The sequence below is a fragment of the Condylura cristata genome, unplaced genomic scaffold (genome assembly GCF_000260355.1).
Source record: "Condylura cristata isolate star-nosed mole 26May11 unplaced genomic scaffold, ConCri1.0 scaffold00030, whole genome shotgun sequence".
NCBI lineage: Eukaryota > Metazoa > Chordata > Mammalia > Eulipotyphla > Talpidae > Condylura > Condylura cristata.
This window is the reverse complement of record NW_004567131.1, coordinates 21,265,521-21,287,859: the sequence shown is the minus strand read 5'-3', so window position 1 is coordinate 21,287,859 and position 22,339 is coordinate 21,265,521. Positions and strand designations below refer to the sequence as shown.

The 22,339-nt window shown below is 38.8% G+C and overlaps 1 protein-coding gene across 4 annotated transcripts in view; it reads right to left on the bottom strand.

The window, feature by feature from the left end:
- The window catches only part of CACNB2 (calcium channel, voltage-dependent, beta 2 subunit), a 291,502-nt gene that overhangs the window by 3,659 nt on the left and 265,504 nt on the right, over nt 1–22,339 (bottom strand). For 2 of the 4 annotated variants that reach the window (XM_004691286.2, XM_004691290.2), the window contains 7 exons: nt 19,720–19,796; nt 14,696–14,715; nt 11,308–11,388; nt 10,922–10,980; nt 5,064–5,173; nt 2,693–2,844; nt 754–849 (listed from right to left, as the gene is read on the bottom strand). In XM_004691286.2, coding sequence (XP_004691343.1) covers nt 754–849; nt 2,693–2,844; nt 5,064–5,173; nt 10,922–10,980; nt 11,308–11,388; nt 14,696–14,715; nt 19,720–19,796 — 595 coding nt within the window. Of the gene's footprint in view, nt 1–753; nt 850–2,692; nt 2,845–5,063; nt 5,174–10,921; nt 10,981–11,307; nt 11,389–14,695; nt 14,716–14,860; nt 14,995–19,719; nt 19,797–22,339 lie in introns of all 4 variants that reach the window. The other 2 variants (XM_004691283.2, XM_004691287.2) reach the window with 1 other exon arrangement.

Here is a 22,339-nt window from a genome sequence, read left to right as displayed (position 1 = left end):
GGGGGGGCAAGGAGGTTTATACTGCTAAGGAGAGCAGTATGTGTGCTAGACAGGTGGAGGTCTGCTGCACGGTCAGTGGGCTAACTCCCTTAGTAGCTCCTGGGCCGGGGAATCGAACTCAGGCCACCACAATGAGAGTGCCGAGTCTTAACCCCTAGGCCAGCAGGGAGGCCCAAAGGGATCTTTGGCAAGACTGATACTTAAGCAGTAACAATGAGCTCAGTAAAGATGAGCTCAGGTTCCTTGCTAGAAACGGAACAGGTGTAATAGGTAACGCTGTGATAATAGGTGTAGAGGAAAAAATAATTACAAAATTACAACTAATTTTCAGCTTCTACCAAATTTCAGACCCTCTTAAGTATCTGCCATGCCCCACACAATCAAAATGCATAGAATTAGAGATCTTAGTTAACAAAATACCGCACTTTGTTCAAAAACTAGAAGCAATCTGTAATCCTATGGCCCCATTTTATGACTTAAAATGATGTATTTTCAAGGTCAGGATCTAGGTCATTGGTTACAAATTGGCATTTTACATGTTCTCACATTAATTTCTCAGTTTGTTATTTTCTCCAAGTTGGTTCATCTTACAAATCAAATGTTTGAGACCATGGAGAAGTACTCAGTTCACTTGGAAACAGGGCCACTGCCAATCCCCCAAGAGGTGGTATTGAACAGCCCATCATGGTTTCCAAGTATAATGCCAGGTGTGATCTCTTCGGGTAGATTATACTGTTTATAAAGAGGACTTACTGGAGGACACTGAGCCAGTTTATCAGCTGCGACCATCTGGACATTGAGGTGTTTAGCTTGAGATTTCCCTCGAGATTTTATTAACCTTTGTAAAACCTGTAAAAGATAAGGGTGTTTTTAGAAGGTCTGTCTGTACCATGCTTGTTGGTAAATAATAAAGCTTGTTATTTTTTTCTCAGGGGGCCTTTTATAATGTATATGCAAAATTAATGTTTTCTAAAAAAAAAACTTTCATGGTGTTTATTTAAGTTTGGAGGTTATCAAACTTTCATGGTCCCTTTATAAGTTTCTATGAGTATCTAATATACTGCTACATTAGCTCTTTTAAAACTTAACAGTATATGTGTATCATATTAACATAAGTTAGTTTTTGAAAATTGCTGTAGAAACTAGCTAGCTTTTTAGGAGTCAGCTAAAGTCTGTTAAATACATTTAACCTACAATGTTATTGTTTTGGTCTAAATACATGAGGAATACCCAGCCTCCTACAGATATGTAATTGAGAAAAAGAGGGATATTTTTCAGTCACCAGTCTTGAGTTAGTAGGGTAGGGGTCTAGGGTGCATTACTGAAAGAGATGGTAACTCTTGATAAAACCATACATTCCTGATGCGTGTCCTATCATGATTTCTCCTATGAAGAGCTATTTTGGGCTACTCTTCATTCTTCAAGGAGAGTTTTCTTGAATACCATGGGATCTTAGTTATGTGAAGGGGACACATTGGAGAAGACCTATTCTAGACATGTTAGAAAGAGTATCTGGACATTTCAGGGAGGCCTGTCCTCAGGTACCTACTCAATTTAGTATCAGTTCAAGATCTTAAATCACCTAAAGATCTTGCAAATTATTAACAGATTATAAAATGTAACTATTGGTGACAAAGTTCTTGAAAAACAGGCTGTTTTAATTTAGTTAAACATAAGTTTGCATTTTTTTCACAATCTTTAACATTTAGTAGGACTTAATGAAAATACAAGAGGTAGTCTGTGAAAGACTAGTTGCACCAAGTGAAACCGGGAACACTCAGTGATTTACATTAAACTCCACTGATTTATCTTCAGTTCTTTCACCATGTGTGAGAAGTAACAGTCACTGACCATTTGGGAAAGGATCCACTGAATTTCAGACCTAAGTATCGACACATTTCATTATACAGTATTAAAAAATTATGTTACTGTTGACCTCATCATCAGGAAAGTCTCTGAGGTTTAGGAAGCTGCCGAGCTCTGAGGTTTTCCAAAATTAGATTTTTGCTTGAAAGCTGAAGATTTATCAAATGCTATTAGTTGTTTTTACTTGAAGTAACAGGCATATTTTGGTCAGGAAAATCACTGCCAAATACCTAAGACTGAATAAACATAGCCTGCCAGTTCTTTCCAATAAAAAGTGTTTCGTGGAAAGAGTGGCTAGTTCCATTCACAGCCCAACTTACACCAGAACTTGTCCTCACCTGGCATGCTGCTGTGGGCCTTTAAATGCACTTTCTATTTCATTACAAAGACCAGTGAGAGTAAAAACGGTAAGTAACTTGACTGTTTCTACAACATATTAGTGAAACTTTTTAAAAAAGTGAACCCGAGTGAATACATGGTGGTGACTTAAGCTTGATGCTAAGCAGTTTTACTCACCACTACCTTTGTACCAACACTGCAAACTTCAGAACAGAGAACAGTGTTTTAGCTTCAAACTTGTGGACCACCTGAAAGTCTTCCACAACCTCCCCTGGCCACCCCACCCCCTGATCTTTGGCTAACACTTTGAGAATTATTCTAAACCATGAAACTAATGATCATAATTCCCTTAAATGAATTTTGAAAATTTGTGATAGTCATGTCTGTTCAAACTCTTTATGTCTACAGGCAGTCTATAATTGAAAAGCAGAGCATAAACATTTTAATACAGGCTGATTACAGAACAGACAAAAGCAACCACACGTACCTTAGGAGAAGAGATCTTTACATATACTATAATCGGGGCCAAAGAAGTTTTGCTAAGTTGAGCTGGATGATTAATAGTATCCGCATCGAGGACAACCAATTGCAGTGTTCTTGCAAGTTCAAAAATCCTTTCAATTTCACTCTGAACTTCAGCTGTAAAGGTTACAGTTGTAGTTTTTTTAGACCAAGTTAAGTAAAATGGCACATAGAAACAGTGCTCAGGTTAATATTTACACTGGAGACAATAAAAGATATCTTTGGAAAGGGCTGTTTCTCCACAGCACCTTGGACTTTAGGGAATTCCTCTCAAAGTTTACTTATATGCTGACCTTCTGTGAGAATTAAAATTTTGGCTCTTGGCTTCATTTTTGCTATAAAACTTCACTCTATAGAATCAGTTCCTAAACATGTTGTAAAATAGTAACTTAAAAGATGCTCTTGGTGTGTTTTCCATTGCTTCACCCTAGCAACCATCTCCAGGTAGCTTTTCATTGCATAGGCTTATCTGTCATGTATGGGTATGATGTGATAGTCCTGATGTCTATTAGCAAACTGAAATACAACATAAAACGGGACACGTTGAAGGTTCCTATAACAAGCTTGTCCCAAACACACTTCTCATTTTTCCACCAACAAAGGAATGGTTCCGCAATGCTCATTTTTTAAAGGTGCAATCATTATGGAAAATGGCATATAGGTTCCTCAAAAAATTAAAAAAGACCTATCATACGATTCAGCAATCCCACTTCTAGGTATTCATCCAGAGAAAACAAAACTCCAACTCAAAAAGATATCCACACCCTCCCTCAACCCTGAAAACACGCATAGTGAAATCATCCTGACATTAAAGGACAAATACTTGTATCAATTTATTGAAATATCTAGAAGACCCAACTATCTGGAAACAAAAAGGAGATCAGAAGTTACCAGGGTCTGAGGGAAAGGGAGACCAGGAGTTATTCCTCTTTGAAGTACTTTTTAATGCTTAAAAAAAGTATTAAAAAGTTCTTCTAACACTTAAAAGAAGCTCTTTTTAATACTTAAGGCAAAAAACACCGGTACAATGAACTTGGAGACTTGGAGAAATGTGGACTTGGAGAAACACACTACACAGAAATTGGTTTAAAAGAAAATAAGCAGAGATTTACTGTTGGCATTTTATCCTCTTACCGCGCAATAAAATAGCAATAATACTCCCCATACTTAATGGATTTTTAAAACTACGGTTTAAAGAATACTTCAGAAGTATAGTAGAAAATAACATATTTGCCCTGGAGAAAGCACAAATATGTGTTGTACAATGAATGTTGAGTACCAAGCCATTTCCTGATTTTGCGTAAACACTAAAGGCCACAAAATCATGAGTTGGGGGGCAAGGTTGTTTTATGATTCATACAATAGTACAATAAATTCCTACTGTGTGCCTGTCTCTGGAGTATGTACTGGGGAAGCAATGATGAGCCAAAAGATTGAGTCCTGAGCTCACAGGGCTTGTAAACCAATTGGCAGAGACAGCCAACAGTGTATGCACTCGGTAAAAATAAAGTGACAGCTCTCCCATTCTTCCCATTGACAATAAGGTGACAGCTCTCAAGTGGCACAAAGTGTTAGACAAAGACAAAGTTTAAAAGCAACCCTTGAAAAGCTGTCCGAAGATCTGAGGTATCTGGGAAGAGAGGGAGGAGGATGAGAATAGGGATGGGGGGGAGAATACTATGGACTATGGTAGGGAACTTTGATGACCACAGAAATCCAATAATACAGTAAGCGAGATGGCTAAAACTTTGCCAAAGACATGACAAAGCTTGAAAAGGGCCTCATTTGATTAAATTAGTACATGCTAATAAACTGTCCAAGCACAGGTTTGTGATTTCACTAAATAAAATATGTATATTCTTTTTACCAATAAAACAAAAAAATTGTGGAAAATGGCCAGTCACGAACTTGATACTTTACTAATCTCAGCATGTACTCTATTAATCTTACACACACACTATCCTGAATCCGATTGTTGATTTAATTCAAGTGTCAAGAGGTTGGGGGTATACCTGCCATTTATGGAGAATATATACATTTAATCCCTGCTGCACAGGAAGCCTGTTTGTACAGTCTGTAGGCACCAAAGCTCACATTAGTAAAAACAAAGCATAGCCAAAACAATGTTGACAGCCTGAAAATTTTTAACTCAAACTATCATAACAAATCCTACCATACCATTAAATTACTAAGACTGGCACTAGCTACTGGCAACATGTATCTTTTTCTTCCCTGCTCTGTGTCTCATGGAATTAGCCTTAGTTGGATCTTCCCATTGGCAATCACAGACTGAAGTGTTTCAACAGCATGAGCTCACCAGTGGTGTGCAGACTTACCCAAGCTCGACCTTGTGTTGGATCTTTCTATTATTGCGTGCTTACTGGGATTGTTTAACACTGAGCGTTTGGCGAGTGAAATGTCAGCCGTGACCCTTGTGATGGATATCCTGACGGGAAAAAGTAATAGAAGATCATCACAGTAACTGAATAAACAGAAGTCCATGCCCAAGACTCATCTAAGGAAGATTATATAACACACACACACACACACACACACACAATCTCATATATAGTATTTTTAAACCCCAAACAAAAAAATGTTATACTTAGTACTCCTTTTTTGGGGGGGAGGGGTTCCCATCCTGCATCTACCTAAGTTGGCATCTATTAATTTCTTACCGAATGCTAAGCATGTACTAAGCATTATCTCATTACTTGAATTATCTCATTAAAACCTCCCAAAAACTAGCAAAGAAGATTGTTTTTATCCCACTTATGCTCATGAAGAAAATGAACCATTGTAGGTTACTTATCATAAAGCTATCTATTTACTAAAAATGGTAAGGTTGGGGTTTGAACCCAGACTGGCAAAAGCCTATATTCTTAGCCTCTGTACTATAATCCTTCTTGTAAGGGTTTGTGATAGGTTTGAAAAAATAACTAAAAACAAGCCAAGCATGGTTTCCTGAAGAGGGCAAAGAGTCTAGTGATGGGTAATAGCTAAAAATATATATTAATAATTAAGATGACAGCTGGGAAGGGACATGTGGGGTCCTGAGACAGTAAGTTGCTGGATCGTTTCACTTAAGGTGGATGTGAGAGCAACAAAATTTCTAAGTTGTGCAGAGGAAATGGTTTGGGTGGTAGTTGACAAAGTTCCGCACAAAGGTGAGTTCTTATAAATACCATGGTACTGGGAGCAAAGACAATCTGAAAGTTCCCCAAGGAAAAGAGGTTTCACATATAGTGTCAGGAATTAAAATGCTCTGTACCTCTAATAGAAACAACAGATGAAAAGATAACAGAATACAAAGCCTTTAAATCTTCTGAGGAGAAATCTAGTGAAAATTCCATAACCCTTTTAACTAGTACTTGAATGAGTGTGTTGATTATAAATTTTTAGACAGGCAAGATCTCAAGGTTTTAGGGTCTTTTTGTGGAAAGTATTGGAAGATGGTGGTATTTAACCTGACAAGATCATACCTCAAGGAAGCCAATGGACTAGGAAAAGGAGGCTCCAAATCAAAAGGAAAATGTCCTGGATAATGACAAAGGATATCCCAGAATGACTATGCATCTAGCGTGGAGAGACACTGGAACAGGCCAAAGTGTCCCCAGAGAGAGGCCCAAGAAGACAAAGTTGAGGGACTCCCAGATGCATTTCAATACCTAGTAAAGAGACTTTGCCAACTGGGGAAGAAACCAGAATGGTGTGAAATGTATAAAAAATTGAGCAAATGTACAATTATTTCTCATGAGAACCCTAAAGAAAATACACAAGAAAAAGCAGTTACTGTGACATGGTTCATTTGAGGTTATTATACTATTGCATAATTATACATATGCAAATATATAATTATGCAAGTTATACAGTTCTGTATCCACCATCACATTCACGATACACTAGATCCATTTCCTGTCCTCCCCCTCCTCAATGCTCTTTTTTATCCTTTTGTTGTCAGTCCTCCCCCATGACACCCTCACAATCCCAGAGCTATTTTCCATCCTTATCATTTTGTTTTTCCCAGAATATCACCGTAGCCTTTCACTTTGCATTAGAGATTAGTGATTCATCAACATTGTCGTGTGTATGAGTAGTTGATTCCTTTTACTGCTGAATGGGATTATATTTTGAAAATAATTTTTAAGTTTTTTTTCAATTTATGAAAATTTTTATTTCAAAAACTAGCCAGAAGACACTAAACCCATCATTTTAAAAATATACTTTTCATGACTGCACAGTGCATTCATAAGTAGACCCAACCTAAATTAGGAATAGCCAGTGCTTAGTAATTGTTTTAAAATGTTTCTATTGGGGGGCCAGGGGAGTGGAATGTAATAATGCAATCTGGGAGGCTCCAGCTGGAATCGCCTTTACACAGCATCTGCATGGCAGGAGAGGAAGTCATTCATCCAGCATGGATTGAACACGATCACTGTTTAGGCTGCTAGCATGGAATGTAAATTCTTGTGGGGTAGAGCTAGAGTGGAGGGAAGCAGTCAAACAGGTGTCAAATATTAGATAAATATTATAAAATAATGCAGAATGATGATGACATGGACTGGATGCTGTGGAAGGCATATTTTTGGTGTTCAGGGAAGTCCTTTCAGGATCCAACAGGTTGGGAGGAGACTGACCAATAGGACAGGATGCTCCCTAACAATCCATTGTTATTCTCTGCCCTCATGCTGTGCCTTCTGCACATGCTGTTGCTCAGCTCGGCTTCCACTGACCTGCCCACAGCATTCCCTTTGCCAATTATGTGAAGATGGGCCACTATCCTAGTTCCACTCTTGATGTTATATTCTGGGAACTGTCCCCATTTGGGGTGCTGCCGAAAAACATCTTGAAAATCCTAAGGGCAAAATTCTTGGGGACAACTTAGTTTAGAACAGTGGCACTTAGCATTGACAGTATATCAGAGTTGCCATAGACTCCATGAAAGAGCGCCCTAGAGATTTGGCTTCAATTGCTCACAGGTGACACATAAAGGCCTTGTTGTTTTTTTTTAAAACACTGCTGATGACTCAAATATGCAGCCACTTTAGAAGAAATCTCAGTCACATCAAAGTAAATTTCCCCTATGACAACAGATAGTGGCGTAACGTTTCCCAGGATGATTATTTCCGATAAGACAGCCTCACTAATACTCACGAGTGCACACACCCTACAGCATGCGGCTCAATATACATCTCCAACACCTGCATACCGAAAGCTGACATTTTCAGTCAGGGGAAGAAAACTGTGTTTATCATGGACAGTAGCTTTTCCTCGTGTCCCTTCAGCTGTCAACTGGCCTAGAAGGTGAAGCTGAAGATTGCTTTGTGCGTCTGACACAGCTGGTTCGCTGGTTAGGACACATCCGACTTTACATAGGCTACTGCACTACACACAGTGAAAGGAGGGTGATGACTTAAAGTCCCTCCTTGACCTGACACGCGGGTGCTGCATAACCATCCGGTTTGGGATGCGGACAACTCTGTCGGGCTTTAACAAATGAAACTAACTGGTTTTCAGAACAGAAGCAATCCTATCGAGAACCTTATATCACCAACACTTTCATATTTTTACCCTCTGGGACCTCAATTTTTTTTCACATAAATGTAATAGATAATTCAGGAATAATGAATAACATGTATATGAATATCCCTTGCATTTTGGATGCTCTTCCATCCTGGCCAAAAGCAAAGGCATTTCATTTTTTGGCCATGGGTAAAAAAGTTAACTTTTCACACGACTTTTAAAAATTCTGCCTTGATAATGAAAACAACCTAAATGGCCCAGAACAGATGAGTAGATCAAGAAGATGTGGAATACTACTCAGTGATCAAAAAAGATAAGCTCATGCCATTTGCAGCAACATGGATGGACCTCGAGGGATGATGCGAAATAAGAGGGAAAAAGATAAATATGGGACATTTTACATATAGCATGGGAGGGGCCGCAAAAGAAAGGTGTGCAGACAGGTCACTGGTGCTATGGTGGTGGGAGAACTACAGGCGTGTACTGAGGGGAGAAATCAATTACTACCCCCAATTAACAACAATGTAAGGAGATAAATAAGTCTAATTAAAACAATTCTGCCTGAAAGATCATATTACTTCCTTTCAGGATCTTTAATTGGTGGCCACAGTCCTAGACTGTTGAACTCAAAAGATGCAAGAGTCAAGATGAGCCAGGTTCATTAATGAAATCACATGGAAAATATGTCTGGCAAGAAACACGAGCTTGACGAAGCCTTCAGGTATGTTGTTCGTTTCTTAAATGAAATCAGTCTAGATGGCTGAACTTTAAAATGCAGGTCCAGGGCGCACCTGTGGTGGAATCTATCTCCCAAATTCAAAACGTACTCAGGTTTAAGTAGAAGGGGTAAGTCAGGAAATTCCATTTCATTTTCCCAACTCTGGCATTTAGGAAAGGGCAGTGGGCTGACTCAGTCATGGAAAACAGTGCCAAGTCTCACAGAGTTTCTGGGTGTGCACACTCATGTGGACAGTTCCAAATTGTGATAAGTCAGAGAGCCAAGAATAACAAAGCAAGAGCTAAACGGGCCTGATCAGAGGTATGCCTTTTATACGTGGCCAGAGACAGGCACTCTAGAACACAGCACAGACTCAAGGACCAAGCTGTGTTTCCTGGCATGTCATAAAACATTTCATAAAGTCATGGAAAACAAAATTGAATTCGGATCATTTAGTTAGGTAGACTTTGATTAGAAAGTCGTCTTTGTTTTCAACCCCAAAACAGCTTTTTTTTTGTCTCTCAGACCTCAGCTTGAGCACTAACAATATTTGCCCTGCTGTAAAGGTCCCTTCTTCACCCTTACCTCCTTTGCAAGTCAGTACAAATAAAATATGGTTGTAGGAGCAGATGTGATCAAAGGGAAAAACTCTTTCATGAAGAAATCTAAGAAAATGAGAGAGCAAGAAGGCACTGATTGAACTGAAGGAAGACTTTGCGGGGACCGGGTCCTAGGGGCCAGCTCAGGGTGTCAGTGTGAGAAGCCCACAAGCACCCTAGTGCTGATGAATTGGCAGTTGGACAGATGAGTCTCGATTCATGGGAGCCAAGAACTGCTATTTAAAAGTCTGATGCTGAATGATCACCAAAGGATTGAGTATAGGTAGAAAGAGAAGATGAAAGGACTCTGCGTGTTCTCCATGATGAGAGACACGCACCCAAATCCTACTAGGTGCTAAGCAAAAGGTGGGAAGGAAGCCAAGCCACATACTTTAAAGATACCACAATTTTTCACAAAGGAGACAAAGACTTTGCTGTGACAGACAACAAGCACGATAAACAGGTGCTGCCAGAAACCAGGCAAGTAAAATAGGTAAGGCACAATGTCCAGTAGAACTCACTCCTGAATTTAGCCACATGAAGGACACCAGTGGGCTGATGAAATTAGTTGTGGTTGTGTGATGGGGGGAGTGTAACAGGAGGAGGTTCAAGAGTGTGAGATCAGGGCAACTTGTTCAAGGAGTTTTGCTGTAAAGAATGGAGAAATGGTACAGCTGGAGGGGGATATGAGGTCAGAGGGAGACATAACTACATTTTTACATGTAGAAAAAATTGCCATTAGAATAAAGCTTACTGATAAAGAGAGTGGAAAGGATTGTGGGTCGGGGTGTAGACATTAGCCAAGTGGGTGTGGATCTAATTAGCCAAGTGAGTGTGTTGGCCACTGGTAGGACAAACACTAAGAAAAATCAACATTTAGGCTGACACACATGGACAAAGAAGTGATGGTGAAAACTCTTGGAGGTTCTTCTGGCTGCCTCTGGTCTCAATCGAAACAGGAAGCATGCTCCCTGGGGGACACTGAGACTTGGGGTGTTACAAGTTGGTGAGAGAGGAGATGGTGGAAGAGTCATTGAGAAGACTAAAGCGAATGGAAGGGGATAAACTAAGTGCGTTCTGGCCTGTGCTGAGGCCCAGTCGAACCTAAACTTAGGATGACACAGCCCAGATGCGGTCCAGTTCAGCTAACAGATGCAGGTACAGCGGTGGAGAGGATTATCCAGGCTGAAGATTTGTTGTAGCAAATAAGACAAATATTTATTGAGTGAGACTGAATGGCATGACCTGTTGCCACCATACAGATTCCAGTTTTCTCTAGAAATCAAATCCCATCCCACCAGGTTTTGTCATCCCAAGATGAAATCCACAAAGCCCAGAAGTAGGAAATACTCACCGTCCTTCGAATCTGTGTTTTAAAAAATCAAACAGTGCTTTCTGCATCATATCTGTGACCTACAATTGAGCAAGCAACACATTAAAAACATGCTAAAACAATTGTACTGCTTTTGAATTTTGGAGAAAGGGGCACTCAAGGTCTCCACAGTTTTCTTTTACTAAATTCAGATACAATGACATTTAAAAGGTTTTCTGGACTTCTCCAGATGTTTCAATCTCTATTTGATACTATTTTCAGGGAGGCATAATCTCCAGGGGAACAGCCAGGAAGACAAAACAGGAAGCAATGTCTACCGCATAGCTTGAACAACTCACTTTTCTCCTATGAGCTCTTTCAGCTCTAAATTCAAAAGTCAGGTGAGGGAGGCAGTCACAGTAGCTTACCTCATAGCCCTTCAGGGAAGGGCCCACCAGGACCACTGGCCGCATGGAAGGTACCACATCATAAGGAGGTGTGTGCTCTGTCTGCAGAGAGAGGAGAGGCCTTCAGATGTGTAACAGGCAGGAGAACCTCAACATTTCATGTATAAACTGCTCTTTCTGAACCCTTTCTGCAGACTTCCTAGACAAATCAATTTTTTTTTTTTTTGCTTGACTCTTTTCTAAATAAACCCAATCCAAGACCGGTGGGTTTATTTTCCTAAAGTTTTCAAGATCCTAAATTATCTAGCATTTCTTGCTCTCCTTGAGAAGCTTGTGATAGTAGTGTCTGAAGCAGGAGGTGCTGCTTTTGAATAAAAACCAGCTTGGAGAACAGACAGAAACATGCCTCATGCAGAAGGTGTGTCAGGGTGGGTCAAAGGTTAATGCCGATTTTCAGATGCATTTGAGCTTTCTGAAAAGCCTAATGAACAGACCTAGCGTGATTAATTATAGAGGAAAGAAAGGTCCTGTTACCTTGGTGTCTAGGAGATTTGTCTTACCTGGATAAAACTAACTTCAAAACTTTTAACTCTCATTACCAAATACTTGAAAGTTCCTTTATTACTGTGAGAGTTTTAATTAGTATGCACAACCTAATTAAAATTCCAAGCATGACCATGTTCACTATTTAGTGATTAATGTTTTGGGACTTTTGCTTTCTTCACCTCAGAACTTAAAAACTTGGAAGGATAAAACTTGCCTAATAATATACGCAAGTAATCTGCAGGGCCTCAACAACTTCATTATCAACTTGCACATCTAATATGCATCTCTAGAACTGTTCAGGTGGTGTTTCTGTTACATCACTAATATATGTCTTTCCACAATAACATTTCTTTATTGGAAGAGGAGCATTAGTAGCTAAATTTTGAGGCAGTTTCTAAAAACATTCAAAATTTCTTGACGACTTCAAATGAAATGGTTAAATTTTTTCTAAAGACTTAAACAACAACTAATTTGTTTGGTTCTATTAAAATTGGCTCTGTTCATAACAGGAAAATGCTAAAATGATGAAAACAAGACCATTTTTATCACAGAATTGAGAGATAAATGCTGGGATAAATAAGTCATTGTCACATGGGTCTTTCTGTATTTAGCAGAGTATCTGAAAAAATGCTTTCAGACTGAAAGCAAAAGAGACATATTCCATAAACTAAAAAACTGATAAACTAACACACAAATGTGAAAACAACTTGAGGCTGTATCTTGAGGACATTGAACCTGAAATTGCTCATTTCCAATGGAAAAGCTTCCATCTGAGATTTTACCAATAGTCACAGACAATGCAATCGGAAGGGAGAAAATTTTACTGGGACTGCTCTGTCAAATTTTACTGCTTAAAATTTTACCTAGTTTTCAAAATTAATTTTAATGGACACTCTAAAGGCAAAATACATTTTTAAACAGAAAAAAAAATTAGACAAACATAATACAGTGACAGCACAAATGCCACACAAGCACCACTCTAAAAGCAATCTAAAACACGGAAAACAATCTTTTGCTGAATCTCATGTCATTTTGTTTCTAAAATCTACATTGAAGTTGACCACATCATCGATAACATAAGAAGAATGAATACCAGTGCCGAAGGCATCATAAGCATATTCAATCTATTACATTTATACCACCTAGGATCACACTGAAAATGTTTAGAAGCCAGGCCCTTATAACTATGCAGCATAAGAATGCCTTTGCCACTGTTAAAGTAAGCAATATAAATTGCATGCATTTAGTAGCAGCTACCAAGAAATTGTATTTCACGTCTTCAAGTATTAAGTGGCCCGGTACTGGTTAGGACTTTGGTTCTTTGGACTGCCAACTAGCCAAGGGTCACCCATGCTGGAAATCAATCAGGATCTTAATAGGGTAACTACAGAAATTACCTTATTTGATGGAATATTGGTGCTTTGTGCCCTATTAATAATGACTCTCTTATGACCTATACTGTCCTGCTCATCTTATTTTGTTCCAATTGGTGGGAAAACATAGGATAAACATTTTTCAAGTTTGGGGATTTAAGAGTAAGTAAAACTGAAAAAAAAATTTATCTTGACTAACATGGGTTTTGGTTCATGTTCCTGCTGTGTCAAGTTCAAAATGGCTCAGCAATGCTGATTTTCTGGGCTTCTGTACCATGAACATTGTCACTTGGCTGCAAGTTTTAGCTGTGATGAGGCAAGCGGACCAGAGAGATGGGTCCATGGTCGTGGATGAACCTCAACTGGGACTTCTGGGTTAACACACAACCCATGTGTTTTTGTTGAGGTCTTCCAATATTGAAGTTACCATATATGGTTCATTAAAAAAAAATAACTAAAACTTCTCAGTTTAATATCTGACACCTCCTTGATGACTTAAAAGTTCCTCCACATAACAAGATACTTAGATGCAGAGGACAAGGAAGGGCTCAGGCCATTGAGAGATCAGGGCAGAGTTGACTTCACACAGTGTGTCACGATTTTCCCAGAGCTGTGCCAGACTCAGTGACATGGGGAAGGGTGACTCAGAGACAGCCTGGGAGGCTGTGGAAAGTGGGGTGTAAAAGAAGGGGAGGAATGGAAGCTGAAGGTGGGTGGGGAGGTGGAACCTTAAAAAATACTGCTTTATAGCTGCTTAGAGGAACAGATTAGGGGATAAAGCGAGCTCAGGAATACCCCAGTTTCCAGCCAGGGAACAGGGAGCATCACTGGAGCATCTGGTGGGCCAGTGGCAAAGGCTGTAGGCACGACCACTGTCCCCTTGGCCAACAGGCAAGATGTTGAAATCTGACTGATGGAGGAGGCAAGAACATGGGGAGGTATTTATAGATGACAATAGGAAAAACTCACAGTAAACGCCAAAACAAGCCTGCAGTTTTCCACTGGTCTTGTTCATCTGCAGATTTTGCACCTAGTGGATTAGAAGTTTAAATACTGACTAAATTAAAAATTGAATTTTTTGGTTTGTTTTTAGTACAAGCTATGTATCTGGATATCATCAATCAGATTCTAATAATGGTTTACTATGCTTGATTATAAGTTAATTTCTGGAAAAAAGAAAAAGACAGACAGACAGAATAAGCATGCACAGTAGAGGTGCATTCTATGGAGTGGTCAGTGTTTGACACCCCTGAATATTTAAACAAATTCCCTGGGTGGTAGATATTATTCCATCAAAAAGGATAAGTACTGTAATGGTGCTGGAACAGGTCACTCACTCAATTTAGTTCGTTTGAAATGCATGGACTCAATTAGCTGTTTGATAGGTTCTTTTCTTAGGACATAAATGATTGCAGCTAATCAAACTGTGGGCTTTAATGCTAATGATGCCAGTGGCAGGATAAACACAGCTTATGTCAATGTAAACTTACCGATTTCTGCTTCTGCTTAGCTACAGCAGCATGGAAAAGAAACAAAGAATAACAGAGCATGCATGTTATTGGCTTGTCAAAGGACGCAGACAGTCAACAGGACTAGAAATGTGACGCAGTGCAGTTGAGCAGGTTGACAGATGGGAGCTTGGAAGTTAATGTTACCTTCTTAAAGAAGGGCATTCTTTTCTCTTTGGAGTGGGGTGACGTTACACTGTTTGCACTGGGCTTAGGGGAGCGGTGGTTTGCTGGAATATCATTTTCTTCTGCATCTAAGCCAGTAGCATCTATGTCTATAGCTATATACAGACAAACAATTCAAAAATCATCAGGTAGACAGGAGAGGAAAAACAGGTTATAAAAAAAAATAAAAATGAAAGCAAATTAAACTAACCATAGCAAAAGATCCTATCATGAGTATTCAGCACAATCAACAAAGTAAAATTCAAAGATAAAGCACGTGAAGAATGCAATGCAATCAAATCTAAAACTGCAAGAGCCCCTCAATATCTGTTTGCTTAAACCAATGCATTTTATACAAAATCTTACATATTTTAAAGAAACATTTTGAATTTGCAGTTTTAAATGCATTACTGCTACTTTCCACATTATCTGTATGTTAAGTGCAGCACAGAACATTTGGCCTCACATTCTACTGTCTTTCAAACCAGCTTTTAGATAATAAGCAACTACACCGGAAACCTTTATCACAGTGTGACTCCGATTTCTTCTTTTGCTTAGTTGTGTTGGAACACAGGGCCATGTGAAAAGGTTCACTGGAACTGCAACAGGTATGTGAGGGACAGAGAGAACAGAAAGGCCTAGGTTGAGGCAAAGGAAAGGGGTGGTACATGAGGCCAGTGATGCAGGGCAGGTTGCAGGAGAGATGGGTTTCGGCTATGGCCTGGGCACCCTCGAAGGCCGGCGGAAGACTAATTAGGAAACGCTGACTCAGATCATCTCCCAACGAAATGACTCTCAGAAAATGAAGTCAGTCTTCAATAACTTATATAACGTTCCTGCATTTGACATCAGGTTAGGGAGGTACTGAGGACCCCCCTCCCCCCCGGAGGGTGGGCTGTCGCCCTGCTTGGTGGGAAGCGACAGGCTTAGGTTCCTGGACCCTACACTTCCACTTTTAAAATTGTTTGACCTGAAAATACAGCACCTAAAGATCAAGTGTTGACCACGATATAGAATGTCATCTTGAAGATAACTTACAATTGCTATCAACCCTCTCATGTTTATCATTTAAAAGACAAACTTTTACAGAGTGCGAGGGACTTGTTCTCTGTCAAATCTCAGCAGAGTCAGGACTCCAAACCCAGTTTGGTGAGTCTGTACCCTTGTCCCTGACTGGGGTGCCTAATCGGGGAGGTCTCTTCTCGACCTTCTTTTGTGTCCCTTGGCTTCCCGAGTGGGCTTTTGTCCCTGGTAGCAAGACTCAGGAAGATAATCATAGAATTGAGATCACTAGAAAATTTTCCTGTGGTTTAGGTAAAGTCCAGGAGAAGGAAAGAAGAAAATCTATTCACCCCAGGAAAACATCATATGCAATTTTGTTATCTCTAACAAGAACCACAGCACATTCAGATTTAAAGAACCAATTGCCATTGTGAAATAACAGACAGCTTAATGATGCAAAACCACTATCATCCTTCGTGCCGCACACGCTGGGCTGGCTCCCTCCCGACAGCCACTGCTGACCTTTTCAGATGCCAGGCCGTCCACTGGCAGGCATCGCATTATTTTTCAATTTTGAAGTTATTATGGGTATTAGATGACTAAGCCTTTTGGAAACTAGGATCCCTTGTTTAATCAGTCCCTTTCATTTGATTAGGTCAAAAATTCTTGAAGGAGCGAATATGGCATTGTTAGCAAATATTGCAAGAATCAGCTCTTGCTTACATAAAGATGAGGTATGATCTTGTTTTCTCCAGTGAAGATAATAATGGCTAGGGTTAATTTAGTTAGGCTCACCTAGTAAATAGGTCTTTTTCTTTGTCTCATCTATGCATATTGCTAGCTAAAAGGCTCAGCACATGGTGTGCAATGGAATCATCATAAAGTATACCCAGGGTTTTGAATCAGAGCTGGCTTTCACTTTCCCTTATAATGCTTTTCCATGAATTCCACTTTAGGAAGCATGTCATTAGTGTCTTACTGGATATGATGGAAAGAATCCAGGTCACTTTTTCATTGTTCTTTCAGTATATTTTCACCAACATTGAATGTTTCCTTCCAAAGGTAAATTCCCACACACCTCTATCTTTTTCAAGTTTTCCTGGGTTTCTAAGGGGCTCATTCAGGGGACAGTACCTCCCCAAGAGTCTTTTGGAAACTAAGTCCACCAAATTGTCTGTCAGAGTTGACAGGACCCTTTGCCTGAGATAGCAAAGTTCATGGATTTGATTTTATGATTTATTCATTGGATCTGGTCTGCTGTGATGTGTGAATAGTTTTTTTATTTTTATAGAAACAGAAAATGTGTAAGAAGTTTAGTGGTGACAGTGCCTACCTGCTCAGCTATTCACCCACATACCCTAAAAGTCAATTTCAGGTTTGAAATTTTGCTGTATTTGGGATACCAGGGCTTGAAAACCCGACTGACTACTTTCTGATGTACTGATTCTGGCTAACTTAAATCTAAAAGCATTTATTCTGAAATACAGGAATTCTAAAACACTTGGCCACTTTCAAAATGCATTAAAGAAATTTACTAAGAGAATTAGTAAATCTTACTGTTCTGTAAACTTTATCAGACTCAGATTGTTCTTCTTAAATGGAGAGATTTTAGCCCCTTTTAATTACATTATTACAATGGCATACCTTGACAAACATAGTATCTTGGGGAAAACTGTTCTAAATTTGGAAACGGCTTATTTTTTCTCACAAGCATACAGTTTGTCTTGATCGAGAACCATGGAAACATGTCCTTGAATTTCAAGTTTAATGTAATCTTCCACTGTATGCAGTTGTGTGGACTTCAGGGGTGACAAGTGTGTGGACATGCATGTGGGCTCCTATGCTGTTAGACAGAAGTGAAGTGGGAAACTTCCAGATTCTTTAGAATAGCCTAGTATATTTAGAGTATATTTACTTTAGGCACATTAGTCAGGTGACCTGAATTGTGGAGAGGGCCTCTGGGAAGCAAAGATATAGACCAATCCACATTTGCTAGGTTAGATAGTTTTCCCTGGAAAGGTGTGTGTGTGTGTGTGTGTGTGTGTGTGTGACATCTGAAGAATTTTCTCAACTTTTGCTTTAGAAAAGATGTGCTATTGAAATGAAAATTACAGCTGGATCCTGATGTACTTTATAAAATGTTATAATTGTTAATTTTCTCACTGAATCACTAGTGTTTCCCTACTTTTGGTATTCAAAAAGTCCTGTAATTATATGAAACTTCGGCAAAGTTCTAAAGCAGCCTTATTAAACTCTTAATTGAACTGCATTTTTCATAATGACAAACAGCTGGCTACAAAAAGAACTGTTATTTTACAAATACACGAACTTCGACTTCAGAATGCATGTGTCTGCCCTCAGTACACTGCCGAATGCTAAGCAGCGGACTGCAGGGCTACAGGGACTAAGGTGTGTGTCCCTGGGCTGTAGAGCGGGTGGGGCTGCTGCTTCGTCACATCACGGCGTGAGGCAGCATCTTCCCATTTCAGGAGCCTAATCACAGTTCTTTGGACTCCCTGAGATAGTATTTAATATCCATGCAAAGAGTGTAAGGCTTAACCCATAGTACCTGCACTGCAATCATGTGAGAAGCAGAGACAAACCTGCTTTCCCCAGTACATGCAGGAAGCTCCACTCCCCACTTATCAAGAAATAAGCCTTACATAATACTTAAAAGGGTTTCAATTTCCAACTTTCTTTACTTCATTTTGGGACAACTGAGAATTACTGCCAGTTATAGGTCCATGATTTTTTCTGAGATCACTAGGTATCCTAAAATTACTTCATATTGTTCTCAGATTTTGCTCACTTAAAACATCCTGTAATTCTTACTAAGAAGTTCTTGATTGGTCCCCATAGGCTCTCAACTTCCAGGAATGAGGGGTGGTCACTGGTAAAAGGGAGACTCTGTCCTTAGACACATTGTCATATTGCAATATGTTCCTTAATTTCCCCCAAAGAAGCACAACACTGTCTTCGATCTCTTCCCACTTTCAAGTCCCTTGAAGTCACACATGGAGACATTTTGCTGGAACCCTCTGCTGGTCAACCTTGTGTCATTACGCTGACTCAATTTCATGTCTTAAAGGCAAAGTAAGACTCCAAACCTGAGCTTTCATACAATTTGACAAGTTGTTCTCCTAGATTTCTGAGTTCCCAAATTGTAGGAGTTATCAGAATGAGCAAATAAAACTTCAGTTAAATCTGAATTTTAGATAAGCAAATTTTTGTGTGTAAGCATGCCTCATACAATACTTAACTTATACTACCAAGTGATTTGTTGTTTATCTGAAGTTCAAATATAAGTTGGTGTCCTTTTCCACTGCTTTGGAAAGGAAACAGGAATTATTCCTTCTATAAGTGCTTTTCCTGGTTTTGATACAGCTGCACACCCCAATGTCTTCCATGGTACCTCTCAGGTAGAGGCCACGTCAGACCAATCACTCCTTGCCACCTTGTTCCTCTTTTCTCACTTTTCTGAAGTTTTAGCTTCTCTTTTTATTGGACATGGAGTCCAATATCTAAACATCACATTATAGTTGTTGGTGGACACTCACCCATTTACTATCATGACAATGCCATGTGGAAGAGGTGATAAAGTTAAATACATTCCTTTGATCAGCTATAGCAAATTACTGTGAACACATTGACATGCATATTTATGTTTTAATCCAGAAAAAAAATTCCCCATCTTGTTCCAAACTCATATGTACATTATTTGTAAACACTTTTCTCACTTCCAGGGTTAGCATAGTGATTCCTGTATGCAAACTCACACAATTAGGATCTAGAAGGAATGAAATGCAATATATACTGCTCAGCAGTTACCACTTACTTACCAGATGATGGAGGTGTAGATTTTCTGGAACTAGGTACTATGTCACCCAAACTAGATGATGAGTTGCCTCCTGATTTACTGTAGTAAAGCAAAAAGTTATATTAAATCTGATACTTATTTCACATATTAAAACATTTATATTGCTCAGTAGACCTTGATTACTCATTGAGTCTTTAATGAACCTTAAATCTACCTTTCCTATAAGGAGTCAAATAATAATTTTCCATTGGGTATGGCTGGCTTTCTTGAAACAGCTGTTTCAAATTAAGGTTTAATTTTAAGAGGCCCTGAGAAAATGGAAGAGAATTAGGGCAATTTCTTCAGCCCTCACATTTTTCTGCCAGGATCACACAGATAACAGCAGAGCTTTCCTTTCCTTATTATTTTAGAGACCCTCTGAAGCAAAGCACAGAACCTGAAGGTTAACACCAAACTTATTGTTTCCTCTTTTTTGATTCAGATTCCTTTTATATTAGACTGAAAGCACTCTAGCTTTCATGAGCAACCTATAAAAGAAAAGCACAGCAATACCAAAACTTACTACCCTTTACAAGACACATGAAAGAACAGAACATAGTGTTATATGAGTTCACTCCCAAATAGTATCTGGAACATTTCTCCAGCTTGGCTAATGTGGAGGATTTAAACTGGCTAATTTAAAAATGATTCGAAGAGCATATACTCAGAACTACCAGATTCCAAAGTTGGATAAAAGACATACTTCAGTGTCTTAGAGATTTTGGAATGAATATTAGAACAATGCAAGTATGTTATTATTTTTTTTTTACCAGACTACCAGCATGCTAAATAACATAATGAAATGGTCCCATTCACACACAGCGATGGAAAGGAACATCTCAAAAAGCTGATAGGTATTTTGCAAGACAATCTTAATTGCCTGTCTAGCCTTTATTATCATGGCCAAGCCAGGGTCTAATTGAAGTAATTTTTAACATGTCTGTGCATCAAAGGATAATATTTAAATAAATATCAATATGAAAATAGAAGTTCCACCAAAATACCAGTCGCAGGCTGAATTTTTTTACTGTTCTGGCATTTTAATACTTAAGACAGACAATCATCAAAAATTTTAAGCAGCCAACAGGAGGACTTTACATCATTTTAGGATTCTTAAGAATACTCCAGTACATTTAAAAGGATAGCAGGCAATATGTAAAAGTAATAGAAGTGATATTAATAGAAACTGTACTGGCAGTTATATAATACCCATTACCAAGACCAAAACATTTTCTTCCAAGTGTTTTTTTTTTTTAATCCTAAATCCAATTTCAGTTCTAGCATGGATTTGTTTTACATTCTCTTTGAATTTTAACAAGTCAAAGTATTATTTGAATTGTGGCAAATACTGCAAATAGCCAAAAGTTCAGAATGTAAATTTGCCCTTAAGTTTTAATTCTATAAAAATGCCACTTTCTTGAACTGTGTCCCAATTCTAATGCCTTTGATTTTTTTTTGTTAACTTTTATAATTTATACAGCAGAGTTTTCAAATATTGAACTCTGGTTATGTCCTTAAAATTGTATTTAATAGAAATGGGGGGGGGATGCAAAAACCTCTGAAAGCAAGTAAAACTATTTTGGAGTGACTTAGGGAAAAAGCTTGGGTAAACAGACAGGATCAAGTAAAATCAAGAAAAGTGAAAGAAAAATGTATACAGCTATACAAAAGGCTACATCCAGTACCCTAAAATAAGTTGTAAAGATGGCAGGCTCCCCAATATGGCTTATTTATACTTCTTTAAGGAAAAAATGCAAAAGCAAAAACAACATATCTAACAAAGTGACTAATAATGGATCCCTAGGCCTGGATCCATGTTTTACAAGACTGCACGCCAGTGCCCCTGGCTCAGGCTTTGGTCTGACCAACTGGGTTTTCCTCCTGGTTCAAACTGTGCAGCCTTGGTCAAGTTCCTGACGTTCTAGTCCCAACATGAGGTAGTTCTGATTCCTCATGTGTGAAGTGGAGACTACAATCCCTACTATTTTCAAAAGATCTTACAAAGTTGAGCTAAGCACTGATGCTAGTGCAGGACTACCCCATTGGGAAAAAGAAAACTTTTGGCAAAATCTTCTCCATTTGTGCTCTATGAGAAATTCTTTTTCTGCTCAGTGTCTGTACATAAAGAAGCAGGCATTTTCTGCAAAAATCCACCCCTAGTTTTCCAAAATGTATTCTATAAAAAAACAACCAGAAAGATATTGACCAGAAAGAGTTTTATAATTTAGGTACATACAAGAAAACCATTCCAATTCCATGACTCATATTCACAGTGCCTATCAACATATCAGAGGCTTTGAAAAAAAAAAATCCTACAATAACTGTCTATTATTCACACTATCCTAAACTTATTTGACCAGGGAGCCCCCTTCTCAAGTGATTTGGCAGGAAAACTCTGGAAAATGCTGTATTATCTGTAACAAATTAAAAAGCAAAACAAAACACTCCCCAGCTGAGAAACTTCCAATCTCACCAATGTACAGCCGACTTTTAAGCGGCACTGGTGAGAATTACTTTGGTTCAGTTGTATGAACTTTTTTAAAATAAATTTATTGTAATTCTTTTTTTTGAGATTTGCAATTATTTGAAAAAAAAAAAAAAAA